The sequence below is a fragment of the Rattus norvegicus genome, chromosome 17 (genome assembly GCF_021556685.1).
Source record: "Rattus norvegicus strain SHRSP/BbbUtx chromosome 17, alternate assembly SHRSP_T2T, whole genome shotgun sequence".
NCBI lineage: Eukaryota > Metazoa > Chordata > Mammalia > Rodentia > Muridae > Rattus > Rattus norvegicus.
The window spans coordinates 12,297,915-12,318,901 of NC_141550.1; the positions used below are offsets into that span (position 1 = coordinate 12,297,915).

General features: G+C 47.9%; 1 protein-coding gene across 18 annotated transcripts in view; it reads left to right on the forward strand.

Annotated features, from left to right (window-relative positions):
• Positions 1-16,588: 16,588 nt before the first annotated feature.
• The window catches only part of Auh (AU RNA binding methylglutaconyl-CoA hydratase), a 94,814-nt gene continuing 90,415 nt past the window's right edge, over positions 16,589-20,987 (forward strand). For 13 of the 18 annotated variants that reach the window (XR_015640863.1, XR_015640862.1, XR_015640864.1 and 10 more), the window contains exon 1: positions 16,602-16,798. Coding sequence is in view for 11 of the 18 variants with exons in the window: in XM_087590972.1 (XP_087447098.1) it covers positions 16,609-16,798 (190 nt within the window). In the remaining 7 variants the exon portion in view is untranslated. 18 annotated transcript variants of the gene reach the window in all.

Below are 20,987 nucleotides of genomic sequence, written 5' to 3' on the forward strand. Positions count from 1 at the left end.
GTAAGTCACTCACAAGCAACTGTGCTTGTGGCGGCTGGACCTAACAGCTCTCTTCTCCTCAGCCTCTTCTCCTGCCCCTTTTCTTCATTCCCACTCCCTTCCTCCCACCTCTCCTACCCTCCATGGTCAAAGATGCCCACACAGGCTAGAGGGACGTCTCCGAAGACCACTTGTTATGAGATGGTGGTCCACTTACTTATCCCACCCGTGCCTTAGTTTCTTTATTTGGAACCTTTGGTACACCTCATTGCACTCGATAATCCCGAGGGTAAAAAGCAAAGAATGATGGGAATTGTAAGAACATCAGTAATACTGATGAGCCCATCCCGGTGACATCATTTTAAGAGCTGCAAGGTCAGGGCTGGAGAGATGGCTTAGTGGTTAAGAACACCATCTGCTCTTGCAGAGAACCCGGACTTTGGTTTCCCAGCACCCACAAGGCTCTTGTAAACTAGCTCTCGTTTTGGGACTCTGCACACACATGGCGCACGTAAATACATGCACACAAGTACTCATACGCATAAAATCAAGGAAGTAAACAAAAGTCGGGGTGCCAAACAAATGGTTAGAACGCAGGCAGCGGTGATATTTGCTCTTAAACGTCCTGTTATAGTGGAGATGCACCGAAGCTGAGGCGAGCCTCCGTGAGTTGAGACGGCAAGCGTTGAGAGTCTGAGTTCCCAGAACACAAGTGAAATCGGTACTCAGAGAAGCTCTCTGGCCAGCCAGCCTGGGATACACAGTGGCTAACAAGAGACCGTCCCTCAAAGGAGAGTGGAAGGGGAAGACTGGGGTTCCAGGCTCTCCTCTGACCTTCACATACTCACTGTGTGCACGGACACACACAGACGTACATACATATAGACAGACAGACAGACAGACAGACAGACACACACACACACACACACACACACACACACACACACACACACACACACCATTTGAAGAAGAATGGAGATATGCCTAAGACAAGCAGATGAGGCTGTCTGGCATCCTGGGCGGCTTAACGGCATGCGTCTATTTTCTTATAGTTTGGAGGCGGGAAATTCAAGTTCAAGTTGCTTTGTGAGCAGGGCATCTTCTCCTTGTGCCCTCACATGACCTCTCTCTCCTCTCTCCTCTCTCTCTCATTCTCTCTCTCTCTCTCTCTCTCTCTCTCTCTCTCTCTCTCTCTCCTTCCCTCCCTTCCTCCCTCCCCGCCCACCTCTCCCTCCCCCTCCCTCTGTCCCCCTCTCTCTTCCGTTTTCTTCCCCTCCCCCAATCTCCTGTTCTTGTAATGATACCAGTAATGTTGGATCGGAGCCCACCTTGTGACCTCATTTTAACTGAATCCCTTCTTTAAAGACTCCAAATATAGTCATGTTCTGAAGTGCTAGAAAAGGGGACCTCGAGTTGGGGATTCTCAGTAAACAACTCAGGCCTGTCAGTGCCTTATCTGACCATGCAGAGTGCATCTTTGGCAGATGTTGTACAAACCTAGCACACCTCCTATGTGGTCCTTTCAGGCGCCGGGGGCCCCCTGTATTTTCTAACAATAGGTGATTTCAGATGGTTGATGCCCACTGCGGGCGGCATCAGACTCAAACTTGACTCGAACAGGCACAGAGACTTTCACAACATTTTTAAGGTCCTAGAATGTGGAAGCAATGCCACACAGAAGCATAGAGAAACACTAGACTTCCCTTCTCCACCCCATCTTCCTACAACGACCCATGACCAATGTGTGTAGTTTTCGACATTAAAGCTTATGTATGTTAGACGTCTTCTGAATCACATGTTCCGGGTGGATCTCTCCCACTTGCCACGCCATTGTACTTTCTGCTAATCTCGGTTAAAGGTTTACATCATCAACACACTTCACGAGCGAGTAGGTAATGGGTAGCATGCCTCCCAATTACTGGTAGCAGCAGGAAGTTCCAGTGTCTGTCTGTCTGCCTGTCTGTCTCTGTATGTGTCTTCCTCCTTTTTCAGATTTTTATCACTTGGTCAGTGTCTTGGCTAGTTTTCTGTGTCAACCTGACTGGGCTAAGGATTGCCCAGCTAGCTGGGAAAACATTATTTCTGAGTATGACTGAGAACTCTGAATCTGCAGATCCGGTTAACCCTTGAGGGTTAATTGCACTGAGGCTAGAAGACCTGCTACCCACTCTGGGTGGCACCATCTGTGTGCCAAACCGTTTTGTCTTAGTTGCTTTTCCTGCCACTGTGATAAAAATCATCGGACAGAAGCAACTTAAGGGAGAACAAGTTTGCTCCGGCAGGAAGTCAAGATGGGATGAGCTTGACCTATTTGGTCATGTCCCACCCATAGTCTCAAAGCACAGAGTGATGAACTTGTGCTGCTGCTAAGGTTCCTAATTCCACCCATAGAGTCCAATATCCCAGCCAACGTATGATACCACCATAGTGGCACGCCTTCCTATCTTAATATGTCCTCTTATGATGCAATCAAGACAGCTGCCCACAGGCACAGCAGAGGCCTGTCTCCCAGGTGACTCTACACTTGGTCAAGTCAACAATTAACCCTAATCGTCACTGGCTGACCTCAGTTCCTTCCTTCCCCCTGCTATTCTGCCACAGAAGGCTGCCTCTGACTCTGCTATAGCCTAAGGACAATGGGCTACTGAGAAGAGATGAATGGCCTACTGAAGAGAGATGGAGTACCCAAAAGGGAGCATAGAACTGTGCTTTCTTTTTGGTTTCCACAAATAGGAGAGAATGTGTGATATTTGTCTGAGTCTGACTCGGTTCACTTAACATGACACTCTCCGATTCCAGTCATCTTCCTGCAAATGACATAATTTTTTTTTCTTTACAGCTAAATAAAACCCCATTGTGCATATAATCCACAATCTCTTTATCCATCCATCTGCTGTTCTACGGGAGGCTGGTCCTATTTCCTGGTTATTGAGAATACTGCAGCTATAATCAGTGTTCTATTCCGGCGAGGAGACATCATGACTACGGCAAACTTAGAGAGGAAAGCATTTAACTGACTTACAGGTTCAGAGGTTTAGTCCATGGTCATCATGGTGGGAAGCATGGCGTCATGCACGCAGACATGGTGCTGGAGAAGGAACTGAGGGTTCTACATCTGGATACACAGGGAGCAGAAAGAGAGGGATTGGCTTGAGCTTTTGAAATCCCAAAGGGTCCTTCCTCCCACCCCCCCCCCAACACACACATTTCCTCCAACAAAGCCACACCTACCCCAACAAGGCCATGCCCACTCCGACGAGGCCTTGCCTGCTCCAGCCAGGCAGCATCCTCTACTGCCACTCCCTACTAAGCCTTCAAATACCTGAGCCTTCGGGACCATCCTTATTCAAACCACCACATGTCTCTGTGGTTTGTTGACATCTGAGTCCTTCAAGTGTGTATTCAGAAGTGTTATGTAGCTGGATGGTGTCATGGCTCTATCTTTAATTTTCTTTTCTTTTCTTTTCTTTCTTTTTTTTTTTTTTTTTTTTTTGTTCTTTTTTTCGGAACTGGGGACCGAACCCAGGGCCTTGCGCTTCCTAGGCAAGCGCTCTACCACTGAGCTAAATCCCCAGCCCCTATCTTTAATTTTCTGAGGAAGCCCTATTTTGATATCTATAGTGGTTACCCCACTTTATATTTCCACTGCAGAGGAAAAGGGTTCCGATTTTCTCACAACCTCACCGGCAACTGTTGTCATTTGTTTTTGTTTTTGTTTTTATTTTTCGAGACAGGGTCTAACTCTCTGTAGCTCTGGCTGTCCTGGAACTCACTATGTAGACCAGGCTGGCCTTGAACTCACAGAGATTGGATTGACTTTGTCTTGAGTGCTGAGATTAAAGACATGTGCCACTATGATCAGCCTTTCGTTGTTGTTGTTGTTGTTGTTTTAATGACTTTTAAGTTTTTTAAACTATCTGTGTAAGTGTATGTCTGCGTGTGGTATGTGCCTATGAACACAATGCCCATGGAGGTTAGAAGAGGGATTGGACCCACTGAACTGGAGTTACAGTTTTGGGGGAAGCAAGTGGGGTCTTCTGGAAGATCAGTATGAGTTCTTAACCTGCGAGTCATCTCAAGTCCCATTTTCCCTACCTTACGCCAAGGAGGTCTCTTGTAGTCCAGGCTGACCCTCAGCTTACTGTGTAGTTGAGGATGACTCTGAAGTCTTTACCATTCTGTCCCTGCTTCTCCAGTGCCGAGATGTTACACGTGTGTGCCTCCACATCTGGTTTACAAAGTGTTGGAGATCAAACCTGGAGCTTCACAGAACGCTAGAGATGCACCTTACCAATGGAGTCACATCCTCACACCCTGTTTCTTTTAAAAAGAACTTAAGTGCTGCCCCAAATACACATTCACGTCTTGCTGTAACCTGTCCTCGCAGCAGTGGGAGAACTGGTTTACCAGAGGACCACGACAGTATGAAAAGAATGACTGCAACCCAGTGTCCTCTCTGCCCCATCCTTCCCTGTCAGCATGCACTGTGACACCAGCTGACCTGGTAGCTCCCTGTAAAAGAGAGGCAGCGTGACTGATCCGTGGGGGTGTTTTTGTAACTTCTGCGTTGACAGCCAGCCGTCGGTTGTCGTCGCACCGGTGACCTGCACAGTTTGCCAGTGAATAACAGGTGTACGTGTAGCCCAGCTACAGAGTTTGCTTAGCGCCTCCTCATCCTCATATGTCCCCGAGTCCTGTGGCTCCAACCCACCGATGTGTCAAGCTGGGTACCAGTGGGTACATCTCTTTTATATCTAGTTTCTGAGTCTCTTTGAGATCCCCCATTAGTCCACTGACTGAGTCCCACCCCACGGATGTGTCTGGGACACAGATAGAGTGGCCCCCCTTCTCTCGTGGTCACTTGACTTTGGCTACCTGCTACCTGCTTCTCACAACCTACCCATGCAGGGGTCGCTCTGCTCAGGCCTCTCCATACAGGAGTAGCACCGGGCTGCTCCCTCGGTGATCTGGAAGCAGGAGCTGCTCCCTGTTATAAAGGCTCAGCAGTCAAGATAAAAAAACGCTATTATTGTGACCTGGTTTGTGTTCTATTATTCTGCCTACTGATGATAAATGCTGTTATGGACTGGTGCTTTTGCCCAATTATTTGGAGATTAATCCAGAACAGCAGTGTTATGCCTTGTTTAGCCAGAAGAGCTTTGGTCATTTGAAACAGCTTCTCCGTCAGAGTTACTCACTCTTTGTCCAAACAGATACTTTTGGTACCTGGAGCCCAGCGAGGGTTAGGCCGGCCATTTCTGTTCACTGAACAATGTCAAACACACGGCACAAATGTTCTCAGTGTCTGTCCATGCTGGGACATGCACAGAACCAGAAATGCTGCTTGGGAAAATGGCGGTGAGGTGGCTTGTTGTATGTGAGCGGTCAAAGGCGTCAAAGGCAAAAGCATTTTCTGGCCTTGTAAGTTATTGTAGACACACCTGATGGGGGCATCTGAATTATTATTTTATAAAGGAATTCATCTGATGTATGAGTTCTATGTGTGGATGTGGGTTTGCATGTCCCCAGGGCTTGTGCGTGGAAGTCTAGTCCCCATTATGAGAAGTTATCAGGATGAAAACAATCCCACCATGGGTTTACAGGTGGAACCTTTCAAGGTAACATAGGGTCAGATAAGGCATCTGGTGGAGTCTTGTGATTGAATCCAGTGGCCTTATATGAGGCAGGGAGATCAGAGCAAGGGTGCTTCAAGGCACATGCACACACACACACACACACACACACACACACACACACACACACTATACAGATGCCCGCTCCCTATCTTTACTCATTTGACAAAATGAATCCACTTTGGGTCTCAGCCAACCAGAAGCTCATGTCAAGCAAAATTTTGATTAAAATTTCTATTTTAATTTATTAAACTTAATCTTAATTTATTTTTTTTTAAGATAGGCACTCGTGTAGTTCCAGGAACTCAGTTTCTAGAAGAAGGTAACCTTAAATACCCGTTCCGTTCTTTCTGAGTCTACCTCCTGAGTGCTGGGCTGACACGCAAGTGCGCCATCATGCCTGGTTTATACTTCGAAAGAAGTCAGAAGCAGGGAGTGTTGTGCGTGTGCTAGGCAAACGCTCGGCCAGCCGAGCCCCATCGTAGCTCCCCTCCCTTCTGTATGTTAACTACATTCTACTTTCACTAAAGGATACCCAAGAATCAGTTGTCCAGTGGGACAGGCACCCTGCGTCAGCCTCCAAGTAGCAGACAAACATGTGACATAGGACAAAAGTACAGGGAGGACAGGCTTGCCCAGTGCTCACTGCTGCAGCTGGGTAGGAACTAAAGACTAGACGCCCTTCTTCAGCCTAATGTAATCAGCTTCCTCATTTACAGATTGATCATCAAGTGACCTCAGGGGGTTGACACGTGCAGAATGTTTCTTCAGCCGAAAGACAATAATGTTGCTGACTGAAAGAAGGTCTGACTTGTCTCCTGAATTATTGATAAATTCTGCTGCTTAAAATACACTTTGGTTATAGACGAAACCTTGGGCAGGACCTAGTGATCCCAAAACAGGGGTTTGCAGTCATGGCTGTGGCAGAGAGTAAACGGGTCCTATTGGCCTTAGCTCAAGCTAGGGATGTTTGAATGCTGCAATGTGGGCTGCTGAACATTAAATAAGGGATTCATGAGTTGCAGGTATCCCGACTTGCGTGAAAGAGTCTTCGTTTTGATTGGCAACCTCATCCTTTGCCAGAAAGCCAAAGACCAATGGCGTTTACTGGCTCTGATTCCAGACTTGGTTCCTAAATGATTTATGGGCTATCTTTCCAGAGGGCGTTTTGGATGTTAGAGTAGAAGCAAAGACCCATAGGAAAAGCTCACGTCAGGAGAGTAGACTCTCTGACTGGGTAGAGTTCTGACCCTCCCGTCAGGTGTGGTCACTCAGTCTGTCAAGGGGCCACCTGAGGAAGGTGGTCTCACCTTAGGCCTCGCTGAAGACGTAGGCAGAGTAGTTGGTCCTTTCAGGAGATCCTGAACTTGTTCTCAGAATCCCCCTGCCTCAGGCACAGTCGTTCCCTGGACTATAGCAGTATGGCTTTGCCCATCGTCTGCTTTTCTTTTCTTTTTTTTTCCGGAGCTGGGGACCCAGGGCCTTGCGCTTCCTAGGCAAGCGCTCTACCACTGAGCTAAATCCCCAACCCCTCGTCTGCTTTTCTAAACGAGTTGGAAGACTGCAACTTCTCCTTTCCATTCTCTTCTAAGCATGCTTTCCTTGTCACTTCGGGCTTAGTTCTTTTCTAAAGCTCCCTTCCCTGCCCCGTGTCTGCCTGTCTGCTGTGTGTCTGATGGCCATGCCCTTTTAAATGGCATAGCTTTTTTTTTTTCCTTTTTCTTATCCCAACAGCTGCCGAGCTTCACATCTTGCTTGCTCTTGTAGCGTTTCTTTTTAAACTCCAATAAAATTTTCCTCTATCTCTTTAAAATAAATAAATAAAAGACTCCTTCGTGAGGAAGAAAGGCTACAAAATGTTCCCAGTTTTTTTTTTTAAACGTAACTTTTTTTTAAAAAGATTTTATTTAATGTATATGAGTACACTGTCACTGTCTTCAGACACACCTGAAGAGGGCGCCAAATCCCATTACAGATGGTTGTGAGCCACCATGTGGGTGCTGGGAATTGAACTCAGGACCTCTGGAAGAGCAGTCAGTGCTCCTAACCGCTGAGCCATCTCTCCAGTCCCAATGTTCCCAGTTTTAAAATTAAATCTCTGAGCCAATACTCTCCAATTGCCTAAAATCACATAAACCGGGGTGGGTGCCCGCCTGTAATCTCACGTTTCACATGCTGAGGAAGAAGGGTTTTGAATTCTAGGTCAGCCTGGAACACATAGCAAGACCTGGTATCTCAAAACAACAATAAAACAAAACAATTACGAAAAAACAAAACACACATTCCGTCGGCTGAGGAAGACTGTAAACATATTACATACATCATCCTAGTTAGCCCTAATGGTCAACTTTACCCAGACTACAGTCATCTAATTGAAGGGCTTCAGATGAGGAAGTGATCAGACCAGATTGGCCACAGACATATCCATAGGGAACTCCCCCCACCCCCCCTTGTGACAGGTTTCTTTGTGTAGCCTTGGTTAGCCTTGAACTCACAAAGATCTACCTTCTTTCGACTCCTTCCTGCTCGGTTTAAAGGCGAGCATCACTACAGCCTGACCATGGAAGACTATCTTGACTGGGGTAGGAGGTCCCAGCCACTGTGTGCCACACCGTTTGCTGGGCTGTGTAAGGAAGCTAGCTAAGCCTGTGAGCAGTTTAGAGAGCCAACTAGCAGTGTGTCACCGTGGTTTCTGCTTCAGGCTCCTGCGCCGACTTCCCTTAATAATGAACTTTGACCCGGAAGTATTAGATGAAATATACCTTTCTTTTCCTACTTTGCTTTTGGTCAGAGCGTTTTTGATCATAAAAGCAAAATGGAAACCAGGACACCTAGGTGTGGGTTTGCGGGTGCATAGCTCTGTATATACAAGTAAAATCTGTAGATAGAGGAAAAAAATGTAAAAAGAAGCCATGATATGCCTTATCACCCCAGTGGATGTTGCTTTGGAAGCTATTTCTTCATGCTAAAGTTATCAGATCATTAAAATAATAATAATGGCAACTACTCTTAGCATGGTGACACATGCCTCTGATCCCGCCTGCAGCCCTTAAGAGGCAGAGACAGCATGATCAGAAATTCAAGGCCACCCACGGCTACTCAGAGTCTCGTTTCGATACCGACTTTGCATGTGGTGACCTTAGCGTTTGCAACGTATCTTTAATTTTGCTTTCTTCACTTTAATAGATGAATGAAACTACAAATATGTTGGGGACTAGTTCTAATGCTTTGTCTTATTTTGGCTCCCAAAAGCTGCGCTTCCAGATGCTGAGGGTCCCTGCCCGCAGCTGGCTCTGATTGGTAATAAGGAATTGCCATAGAGCTATTGACTGGGCAAGGAGATGGAGCTGGGACTTTTAGATTGTGCGGGCAAGGGACCAGGCGGGGGCGGGGGCAGAGGACCCCCATAACGGGAGCAGAGAGATCAGAATTAAAGCCCTCCCCAACATGTAAGAATCCAGGGAAGTGGCCCCAGGGGCCACTCTCCCGCTTGGATCTGGGAAACCAAAGATAAAAAATAGATTTAGAAAATGTTAACTCAGAAATACCTGAGGAGAGTGTGTGCTAGCCATGGGGAGATTTAGAAGTGCTCAACCACTGAGCTAGGTAGGCATATCAAAAGTCAAGCTGATTTATATGTGTCTTTCATCCATGAATCCAGAGCTCTTGGGCTGGTACAGAGCGCAACCCACCGGGAGCATAGAGCAGTTTTTAACTATTCGCTGCTACACAAATATAGTTTTAAAAATCCACGGGGGTTGGGGGACTGGAGAGATGGCTCAGTGGTTAATAGCGCTGACTGATCTTCCAGAGGTCCTGAGTTCAAATCCCAGCAACCACATGGTTGCTCACAACCATCTGTAATAGGATTTGATGGCCTCTTCTGGTGTGTCTGAAGACAGCAACAGTGTACTTATATGTAATAAATAAACAAATCTTTAAAAAAAATCATAGGGGTCTCTCTTAGAGTTTCTATTACTGTGGTGAAATAACATAACCAAAAGCAGGTTGGGGAGGAAAGGGTTTTCACACTTCCACAGCACAGCAATTCATCATCAAAGGAAGTCAGGACAGGAACTCAAACAGAATGGAACCTGGAGGCAGGAGCTGATGCAGAGGCCATGGAGGGGTGCTGCTTACCGATTTGTTCACCCTGGCTTCCTCAGCCTGCTTTCTCGTGGAACCCAGGACCACCTGCCCAGGAATGGCTCCATCCATCAATTACTAATTAAGAAAATGCCCTCAGTCTTGCCTACAGCTCATGTTATGGAGGCATTTTCTCAGTTGAAGCTCCCTCAACTTGTATCAAGTTGGCATAAAAATAGACAGGACAGGATCCGAAATGCCTGGAGGAACGAGGAAAACTCATCTACCTCCCTAACCTGAGTTTCTAGGCAGCTGGTTAACAGATCTTGCAGCCCTCGGCACCCAGCACGGGTTGCGCTCTCTCTCAGCAGTGCCGGCTGTGTTTGCCTCTTGTCTGGGACTTCGGCGGAGTAGTTCTTAGCAAATCAAACCTACAGCATCTGGAAAAGACAGAGACCCAGAGCGCTGGGAGGAACGGAAGCAGAGGAGAGTCGAAGAGGAGCTCACACTTGGAAAAAGTGCATATCATGAACGAGCCCCAAGCCTTTCTCTGAGTTCAGGACAGCGGTGGTTTGCACCCTACACAGAGGTCAACGCTCAGAAAGCCATAGCCACACTAGTCCAGGGATCCCAGGAAAAGGTTTGGGTGACTATCGTATCTGGAAAATACAGGAGTGGGGTGGAATCTCAGAAAGGAGAGGTGTAGAACAGAAGCCTCGGTGGTGTGTAGGAAGTCTGCCCAAATCCCGGGTGGCTTCTGCGTTTCATTCATGCATGGGAGACTCAGGCCAGATTAGCAGGGGTCTAACCTGAAAGAAAGGCCAGCATCTCATGCCTATCAGGAGGAAGACGTAAGCAAGCATAGTGAAGGGGAAAAGAACTCATGGAGAGATTTTAGAAATGCCCACTGTGCACACCATGGAGGTAAGTCTCTGCTAAAGTGAGACAACACTGCCCAAAGGGAACGTGAGTTATCTGTAACATACCATTTAATCCCTAACAGGGTCTTAAATTATTAACTGGGTATGGCGACACACACCTTTCATGGGTTCCCTTGGGGGGCAGAGGCAGCCAGATGCCTGTGAGTTCCAGGCTAGCGCATGAGCTTCTGGATTGTTCTCCCATCTACCTCCTACCACAGTGTAGGCTTGCTGGGACTGTAGGTGTGTGTCAGTGAGTCCCACTTTTTGTGTTTACATGGTCCCAGGGATACAAACGGGGATCAACAGGCTTGAAAAACAAGTGTTTTTCCCTGCTGAGCCAGCTCCCTTGCCCTAGTGTATAGAAGGCTGGTTGCCATGTGGAGTCTGGAATTAAACAATGACCTTCTACGTTTGATGTTCAAGTCTATTAAGACCTATTGTTCTATACTGCATTTGGAGTGGATATTTATGTGTGCCTTTGTCAGATCGGGAGGAACCCGGTTTCCCCAAATTCTAAAAGGCAGAAGGTACACAAAGCTGTGGTGCCTACTGGCATACCAAAGTGCATGCTGGGTATCACAAGAACCTGTTGTACATTTCAAGGTTCTTGTTAGCTAGCATAGTACCCTCCCCACATCCCCCATCCCCTAAACTCCCTTTATCTCCTGGAGTTTCCTCTCCCAGCTATTTGTTCTCCCTATAACCTTGCAATTTCAACTATGTTCTCTCTCTCTTGGCCTTCCTCTTCCAGTCCTGTGTCCCCTCCCCCACTTTTGGCACTCTCCCTCTCTCCGTTGCCCTCATACCCCTGCTCCTACTCCTCTCATGACCAGGTCCGCTCTGCTGGTCACGTTTAGTCCTCTACTTTCCCTCTCTGCTCTGGACTCTTCCAGATGCCTCTGGATGTTTGTTCTCTGTCTCTCTGTCTCTCTCCGTCTCTGTCTCTCTCTCATCTACCGTGGAAACCTTCCCTTTCGCCATACCACGGAATGGTCACACCAGTAGTTTATACAGTTGTCTCGTGTGCTTTTGTGACACAGGGTCTCAAGTAGCACAGGCTGGTCCTCAAACCACTGTGTAGCTGTGGATGACTTTGAACTCCTCAGCGTCCTGTCCTGCCTCTACCTCCCAAGTGCTTGGGAAGATGGGTGTGAACCACCAAGCCCGGGGCTTGCTTTTCCAGTGTTCTGTGAACACATTACTAATTGAGCTAAAGCATCCCCAGCCTTTGTGCCCTTGAATAACCTTGAGGTGTAGGTCCTTTAAATCTCCACATCACCGAGTAATGTTTTAAAAGTACATGTAAGCCACATTGAGCTCTTCCTACCAAAACCCATGATTTCTGGGTAGCACATGAAAAACAAAATCTACGTACGGGGTTCTTTTCTCAGTACAAAACTCTATTCAACTTGAGCACTGTTTTTTTGTTTTTTTTAAATGACAAAGGGTCTCACCAAATGTCTCAGGCTAACCCATAACTCCCTAAGTGCACCCATCTGGATGCAAACTCACAGAGATCTGCCTACCTCAGATTAACATCATGGGCCACTACTCTGGGCAGCATGAGTGCTTTTAACAACAGGCTTGCACTAGGTGTTACAAACAAAAGTAACAAGAACATTCTCAGTAGTGGACAATCAGCTTGGAAGAGAATGGAGCTGGCCCCTGCCCTGCAGGAGGACGATGGACTCACCACCAGGCTTCATCCTGACTTTGACACAGCTCTGCCAGGCTCAACAGAAGTGCACCATGGTTTTTCTCTCTGCGATAGTCATCCGCAAATGCTTTATTCAGAGAGACAGTTACGGACCCGACATGGGAGTACTGAAAGAAGAGTACTTCAAAGAACTGAAGTACATTCTATCTGCTGCTGTCCCACGCTGATCTCTGATTGTCATAAGCCACAGAGAGAGACTGACCAAACTGTCATCTGCTGCTCTATTATGGAACTTCTAAAAGCAGTGGCTTAGCTATTGGAGATGGAGTCTCATGTAGCCCAGGCTGGACTTAAACTCACTCTGTAGCTCAGGCTAGCCTACTGAGTTTGCTGAGTGCTGGGATCACAGGTGTACCAGGCCTCGTGATCGAGGTCTAATCTGAGAGAAAGGCCAGCATCTCATTCCTGTCATGGTAAACAAGCATAAGCAGACGTCTGGGGAGGAGGGGGGAAAGAGAGGCCATCAGCAGGGAGGTGGGGGATTATGAGGGGACTTTGCCTGGGTTCTCACTGGGTTCTACAGCTTACTAGTGTGGTGACAAAATGCTTCTTATAGTTACTATTGAGACAGGGCCTGGGGTGAGCCCCAACTGTTTTAGGCTACTGGCCCTGTCATTGCCCGAGGCATCCCTATAGATCCAGGTCTAGTCAGGGCACAGGGACAGGTCAGCAGAGCTGGTTGCAGGGAGCAGGAGGAGTCCTTTGTTGTGTATTCTGTGTTGGCATACAGCTTGAGAGGCTGAGACAGATGGAGTTGGATCTCTAGGCCACTCTGGGCTATATCATAAGACTTTATACAAACAAAAGAATTTCTCATATGAACTGAACCCCAAAGCATGGAGCTAAATCCTCCACTCTGTTGAATGAATATGAAGTAATTAAGGTTGGGAGGTTCATATGGGTGGAGCCTGACCGGGACAGTGTATGTTATTAAACTTGGGGGTCCCAAGTCAGGTCTAGTCACCTGTCCTCGACATGCCAATTAAAAGAGCCAAGTAAGAGTGGGAACAATATGGCCGTGCTGGGAAGAGAAACCGAGAGATCCAGGGAAGCCGCTAAAAGCTAAAAGAATCTAGAGGGACGAGCACATCTAAGCAGTTCCACTGAAGGTGTGATCCTGCCCACGTTATCTGGGCTTCAGACGCGTCAGGTAAAGTAGTCTGACAAGTTGTAGGACTGGGTGAACTCTCTTTCTAGGAATCAAGGGTCTTCTCTCTATGGCACCTTTTCCTTCTCCCAGCATGGGATCCCTGGGGAGAAATTCCCACGTCTTTGGGGCCCATTGTTTCAAGAAGCTGGAAGTGAGATGGAGAGACACAAATGTCTGTTTACAACATCCTCACCTCTGCCACCTCAGCTGCACTGCAGCCTTCTAAGCAGAGGAAGAAACACCAGGGACAGGTGCATACAGTGGAGAAGTCATGTGGGGACAGAATGCGAAGGTGACCATCTGCCAGCCCGGAAGAGAAGCCTCAGAAGAAACTGACCCTGCTGGCTCCTTGACCTTGTATCACCACCTCCACTTCTATGAGGAAATAAAATCTGTTGTTTAAGCCTCCTGGTTTGTGGCAGCCAGAGAAGACTGGACACACTGTCCTGCCCGCTTTACACCACAGGAGGACAGAAGAGTTAGAGGACATTGTACAATTCTACCCACTAGACAAGTGCTTAAGGGACAAGAAATGGTGAATTCCAGGGCTACAGTGGGACAGGAGCCAAAGCACAGATTTCTGGTTCTCTAGCAACAGAAAAGGGACTCTTATCTTTTAGGAGAAGTAGGAGGGGACATTATCAGGCTCATCATGGGAGAGAAAGAGCAATAGGGTTGGTTTCTAGACAGAGCTCTGTGGCCAATTTCCAACCATATTTGTTGGAGTAAGAGGGGGAGATGACTGTATTGTTATCAACAGATCCAGGTGCTCTCTGCCTTTCAGCAAATCCCACCTCAGCAGACACATCAGAAGCTGAAAATATCCTCCATCGAAACATGCTTAATACCTCCCAGGTGCTAAATATGCCAGCTTAGCGATGTGGGATTCTGTTTAGTCTCCCTTGGGCTGCATGATCCTGGGCCGAGCAGAAGATGCTGCTACTAGCCTCTGAAAGGATGCAAACTCACAATCGCCTTTTCATCGGCTCGTGCATGTGTGAATGTCCGAGCGTGCACGCATGCACGTGGAGGTCCGAGGACCTCAGGCGTTAAACGCTGAAGTGGTGTGCAACTTCTCCGGGTTGTTCGTTTGTAGCCTCTAAAATGGTCTTTGTGGAAAGCCTGCCGTGGAAGTAAAAGGCTTACTTCAGTGCCGTGAGCTACTCTGAGAAAAGAATAACTCTGAGGAAAGGGTGGTGGGAGTTAGTGTAGAGCTGGTTGGTCAGAAATATGGGAGGCCTAGGACCTCCAGTGGGAGCTCAACCTGGGCAGTGTTGGGTGACCTCATGGAAAAAGCCAATTGGCCAAATAAGCTTGGGGAAACCCAAAACCTTCCCAGTGCAATGAAATCTTGTAATTTTTTGTTGTCTTTGCATCTGTTTTGGATGTGAATTTAACTCTCTTACTGCTGAGGTGGGGCCCAGTCAGCCTGATGCAATTGGTTCTCAGTTCTGTGCCACCCTGCTTCTTAAGTTGGCCCATTTGGATGTCAGTCTTCCCTTCAAATGGGAAAGTCTAAGGCACTGTCCTCACTGCTCCCCACACCCTATGTTGATTCCAGGTATGCAAGAATGAACCTCTGACCATAGCAAGACCCACCAATTAGAAGCCACCATACTGGCTGGCTTTTATCGTTAAACCCCTCCCCACTCCAGGATCTCTTTCCCCGGGATTCTCACACTGGGAGAAGGAAAAGCCTAAATTTCCCACAGACAGTGCTAGGTCAGGGACAGGAGGGATCACACCTTCACCTGAGCTGCCTGGCCATGCATGATTTTGGCTCTCTACTTAAACTGTAACTGACTTTGAGGGACTCGAAGTGCCACTGGGTCTCTTTGTCCCTCTTCCCAGGGCAGACATATTGGATCAATCTCCTCTTCCTGCTTTCACTATTAATTTCGGTGATTTTAATTGGCTTACTGAGAAGGAGTGGTAGAACCCGGGTTTGCTAGGACTCCAGAGCGGGAGGAGTTTCAATTCAACTCTTAAGCTCCTAGAACAGTTGTACATTTTGAAGACTCTATTCCTAAATAGGCTTTCTCTGGGCCGAGAGCTGATAAACGCCAGGTCATGGAAATCCTCAAGCAGGGCAACCTAACAAATATCTTCACAGAAGTGACCCGAGGTTTCTGGAGAAGCCCTGGGCTCAGAACTACTTCTGTGGTTGAACCTTTCTTAAGGTGAGCTCTGGTTGGGACACTGGCCTCCAGGAGTTCCCCAAAGGTGGTCTGGAGGGCCCATTTTCCTATCTGCTGCTCTCCCTTTGCTTGCTAGGCTGCCTGGGCACATCTAATGACAAGCAGAAGGCCCATGCCGAGCTGCCTCCCTGTTCAATGGAACCCAAGAGAATGCAGCAATTTTGCTCACTGTTGCTGCTCACTTAACGCAATGACCTTGTGATGGGAGTCAGAGCCTGGGGTCCTGGCAGCCATAAGCTGGGTTCAACAGGCCAGTTAGAGATTCGTTCACTGTGCCTACATTGGTAAGAGGATCAAAGGGGTTTGATGATGTCCTTGTGCCCCAGTCCATCTTCAAGGTCCTGCTACAAGGATGAGGTTTAAATAGAGGGCTAGGTGGTCTTAGTTAAGGCGAAGTCCCACGGATCACTGACCCATCTTTATCTCTGGTCTCTTCTGCAAAGTGGTAGTTGTCAGAATTATTATGAGACTTCTGTCTAAACATAAGTTCCTCTTCTGTCTGGCCTTAAGGGCCTAAACTTCCCCATTCCCACATGGGATTCGGGGATTCCGGAAGGCTGTCCCCACTGTTAAAGTCCTTGTGGACTTCAACAATCTGATATCCGGGGGAGGGGAACAAGGGTCTGTCCTTAGAGTATCTTCCTTCTTGCAGGGATGGTCAGTCAGAAGCCTACTCTGGGCCAAGTGCAGGGAGGCAAAACCCTGGCCCCCTTAATTTAAGCGTTTGCACAGCTTGAAAGATAACCTCGGCCTCTCTGAGCTGGCAAAAGATTAATGCTACAGCAGGCAGTGTTGGCTAAGAGGGCCTGGGCGGGGCCAGACGGCGAGGGGCGGGGCCAAGGCGACAGACGCCTGTCGTGTGCGTGCGCGTCTCCAAGCGGGGGCGGAGCCTGGCCGCGGGCGCCCGCTGTAAACATACAATATGGCGGCGGCGGCTGCTCCGGGCGCTCTGGGCGCCTTGAGTGCGGGTCGGGTCCGCCTGGTGGCCGCGTGCTGCGCGCGACTAGGCTCTGCGGCATGGGCTAGGGGTACCGCCCCGAGGAGGGGCTACAGCTCTGAGGTGAAAACCGAGGATGAGCTGCGCGTGCGGCACCTGGAGGAGGAGAACCGAGGTGAGCTGCGGGCAGCGCGGGCGAGGCCGCGGAGGTCGGCCCGGCTGCCTCTGAGGCCCGAGGGTACGGTGGCCCTCCGGGTTCAGCCTGCATGGTGATGCTGCTCGGTCCTGGGGTCTCTCCAGCCAAGGTCAATGCGGAGTGGGTAGTACAGGGCCAGGGTTGCATCTTGCTGTGTAATAGCTCCCTGTTACCTCAGGCGTCAGTGCGAGAGTTGTAGGAGCTGCAGCGGGGATGCCTTTTTATTATCCGAGAGAATATTAAATTAGAAGCATCACCCTTTTGCACATTTTATCCCGGAGAGTTAGTTTTGGGGGACTGTTGCACCTCACTTAAAGAATTTTGAACGCTTTAAAAAAATTTTTTTTTGCCTTGCTGAGCTCCGTGGGGGTAAATAATGAGGCTATTCATCTTGCCCTTGGGCTTATTATCGTGGGAGGAGACAGATATATTAGTGCACAACAGCGGGTGGAAGGCTATGAGAAGGTAAAATGCAGAGGAATATCGAGTTTCTTAACTATAGTGATGGAGGAGGTGGAATGAGGTATAGCCCAGGAAGGGAGGACCACTCTGCATTTTGACATACATTTATAGGATGCTGTAATCTGTTAAGAAGACGCGGAAAATAAGTCAGAATGGCTGTCTCCTTAGAAGCTCTCCTGTGTATTGAAGGTCAGATGATGCTTGCTTCAAGGCTTGTTGAGAACCCCGAAATGCCTGCAGGGTTAATCTTTCACTGTATATCCTAGGCTGCCCTGGAAGTTAAGATCCCCAGACTTAAAAAGTGCTGGGATCACAGGGTTGAGCCACAGTGCCTACTCCAAGGCATTCTGCGGATGGTGACCCTGGAGACTGACCGTTCTGATGCAAAGTTCTCTGTGCTCCGCCCATCGAATATATCAAGCAGAATCATGTACTCGATGATGGTGCCGTTGTCGAGACGAGATGAGGTTACTGGGTATTGACAGTTGAGCAGCCTGTGCGGGGTGCTCAGAAGTATGGGGAGTCGTTTTGTTTCTTGTTCATTCAAGCCTTCTGAGACAGTGGAATGGTCAAGATGATGGAGATGTTTATTTGGGAAATTTCGGAAGACAAGTCTGGTGTGACAGAGTTGCAGGAAGCTCAGCTGGGACCTTCTTAAGACAGGCCTGGAATCATTAAAGCCCTGAGTGCCAGTCTTTTGGGTAAGCTTAGTTTTGCTGGCGTTTCGGTTATGTTATGTGCTCCAGGCGTGTGTTACTTATGAAGGGGTTAGGAGCACAGCTTGCTGGATGTATAAATTCACATAGAGCCTCCCGGAAGTCTTTAAGTTGGGACACGATTGTACTGTAGGGGACTACAGCCTTTGGAAGATATATATCTTCAAAAGATGTATGTGTGTGTGTGTGTGTGTGTGTGTATATGTATATATATATGTATTTCAATAAACTGAAATGTTTATCTTAAATGTGGATATCAGTGGTTAGGACATCCTGGCCTAAAGTCTGACCAAGCATTTCTTTGAGGATTGGCAGAAATGACTGTGCAGGCTTTGGTTTATTTTTATCATGGAGCCAACTGCAAGTCATGTAGAGAAAGGTGCAAGGGCCAGGGTACTGTAGCCCCTGAGATGTTGATACAGGGGCACCGGGATGGATGGTTAGTGGTTTGGTTACTAGCGGTTTGCCATGGACAGACAGACAGCAAATGGTATGGCAGGGACTCAGGAGTGTTCAGATCCTGGCACCAAAGATAAACAGCGTTAAGGGAGTCCTGACGGGTGGAAATCAGGCCTTATGAAGCAGGAGCTGTGGTCTCTTCCAGATCTTTGAGGAAGGATGGATGTAGTTTCTCAGCAGTGTGTGTGTGTGTGTGTGTGTGTCCCCATCAGTATCTCTGATGTAAGCTCACCTCTGGTGAGAAGTCCCAGTGTTCTCCGTAGGGTGCCTGGTGGTATCTGAGTGGGAAGGGGCTGCTGTGGGTATTGTCTGCATGGATTCTAAACATCACATTCTCAATAGCCTCCTGGTGTTTTTGTCAGAGCGGTGAGTCCAAAATGTGATGCCCTCAGCCTTTCGGGACTATGAGAACCCTCTGGGGGCAAAGAAGCCCCAGACTTCATTTGCGACTGGGGTAGGCAAACACAGAACACTTGAGGCTTGTAGCTGTTGTCAGCTGTGTTTGTGATTTGCAGCAGGGATCCTCTCAGAGAATCCTAAGGGAATCCTAGGATTCCCTGGCACTCACTTTTTACGTTCTTGTTCATCCCAGTCAGTTCTAGAGCAGCCTGGGAGTCCCTGGCTCGGCTTGCAGAGACCCATCATAGTCTTTCCCCCAGGTCTCCTGTCTTCACGTCCTCGGCTTGCAGTTCTTCTGCACCCCTGGGCTGCAGCTCACACACCCTGCAGCTTCACCTAAGCTTGCTCTTCTGCAGTCCTTTCTGCTTAGGTTTCTGCACAGGCTTCCCAGAATGGCTTCTTGCTGCCTGGAGGACCTGGGCTGTAATGTGGCCCATTGTAAAGATGTCTTTGTGAAACTGTTGGGGTCAGTTTCTGGCAGACAGAGCAAGCAAGCAGGGGAACAGAGCAGTCATTCTTTTTTTTTTTTTTTTTTTTTTAAATTTATTATATATAAGTACACTGTAGCTGTTCAGACACACCAGAAGAGGGCATCAGATCCCATTACAGATGGTTGTGAGCCACCATGTAGCCGCTGAGATTTGAACTCAGGACTTCTGGAAGAGCAGTCAGTGCTCTTAACCGCTGAGCCATCTCTCCAGCCCCCAGAGCAGTCATTCTTAAAGCACCGGTCTTCGTCCTTCACATCTAGATGCAAAGATCTGGCGAGAGATTTCACCGAAACCTTCCCACGGCCTTTACTCATGCCAGCTTTATTCAAACCAGGCTGGTGGATGTGGCGGACAGCTGCTAGCACATCTTTCTTTATGCTCTAAAAGATGTGTTTCCATGTACTTTATGAATACGTGAGCTATCTAATACTAAAGCGTCAGTGTCTGGAGTCACAGTGGATTTGAGCTGCCTGATGTGGGTGCTGGGAACCGAACTCAGGTCCTAAGAACAGCTCTTGTCCACTGAACCATCTCTCCAGCTTCAATTTGGAACTTTAAAAAAAAAAAAATCAAACAAAATAAACCCTCTAGTCTTGGACAGGACACCCTCCCAACACCCCCCGCCCCCAAAAAATAAAAACAAAAACATTTTGTCTCCTTAAGTTTGTGTGCACTGACAGGAATTTCTGCTGCTCCTCTTATCACGAAGGGACTTGGTTTGCTCATTTCACCTTCCAGCTACCCCTTGCCGATGTGCAGGAACCCCCTGGAGTTCTGTGTGCAGGCATCGTGTTGTGTGAGGCTTCCATAGTCTCTTTCATTTGTTCTCATGCCTTCTACACTTCCCGGGTAGGGCATGGCGTTTGCACACAGCGGCCTTGCTCCTTTACCAAATGGCTCCGTCCCTTCCTTCTTGCAAAGTTACTCAGCTGCTCTTGATCCGAGGAGGAAAGCTTTGTCCAGGACTCTTCTTGCCCAGTCTGACGCTACTGGTGCCTAGGCTTGTTTTGCCCTTTATCAGTCGAGGGAAGATTTTGTAGAGTGAATTTTTATCTTGTTAAATTTTGTCAAGAGCTTTTCCTGGGATGATCTTGGCTTTTCTTGCCTTTAGAGCTTGTTAATCTAGCGAATTATTCTAAACACTTTTCAGTAGTGACCCACACCTCTACCTCTGGAAGCAAATCCCAGCTGGTTGTGATACACAGTTCTTTTTATGTATTGTTGGATTTGATAATGCTTGTATTTTATTTGCATCTGTATTTATGAAAAATATTTGTCTTAATCTTTGTCCCGTTTAGTGCTAACTTTGTAGACTGAGGTAGGACCCTGTCCTTCTGTTTTTCATAGAGACTTGAAAATTGTTCAAGTTTCTTTGAGAGAAGCTTTTCAAATTACTCATCTTAAAAACAAAAACAAAACAAAACAAAACACCGTTTTGGGGACTGGGAGATGGCTCTGGGTAAAGTACTTACCATGCACAAGTGAAACCTGGGGCCTGGACCTTCAGAACCCATTCAAATGCCCACTGGGTTTAGTGGCTTAAGTAGTTTTGCAATCTCATTGTGCTGGAGGCAGAGAGAGGGAATCCTAGAGGGTCTAGCCAAAGCTGGCTGGCTCTTGGTTTAGATGAGAGAAGTCAGC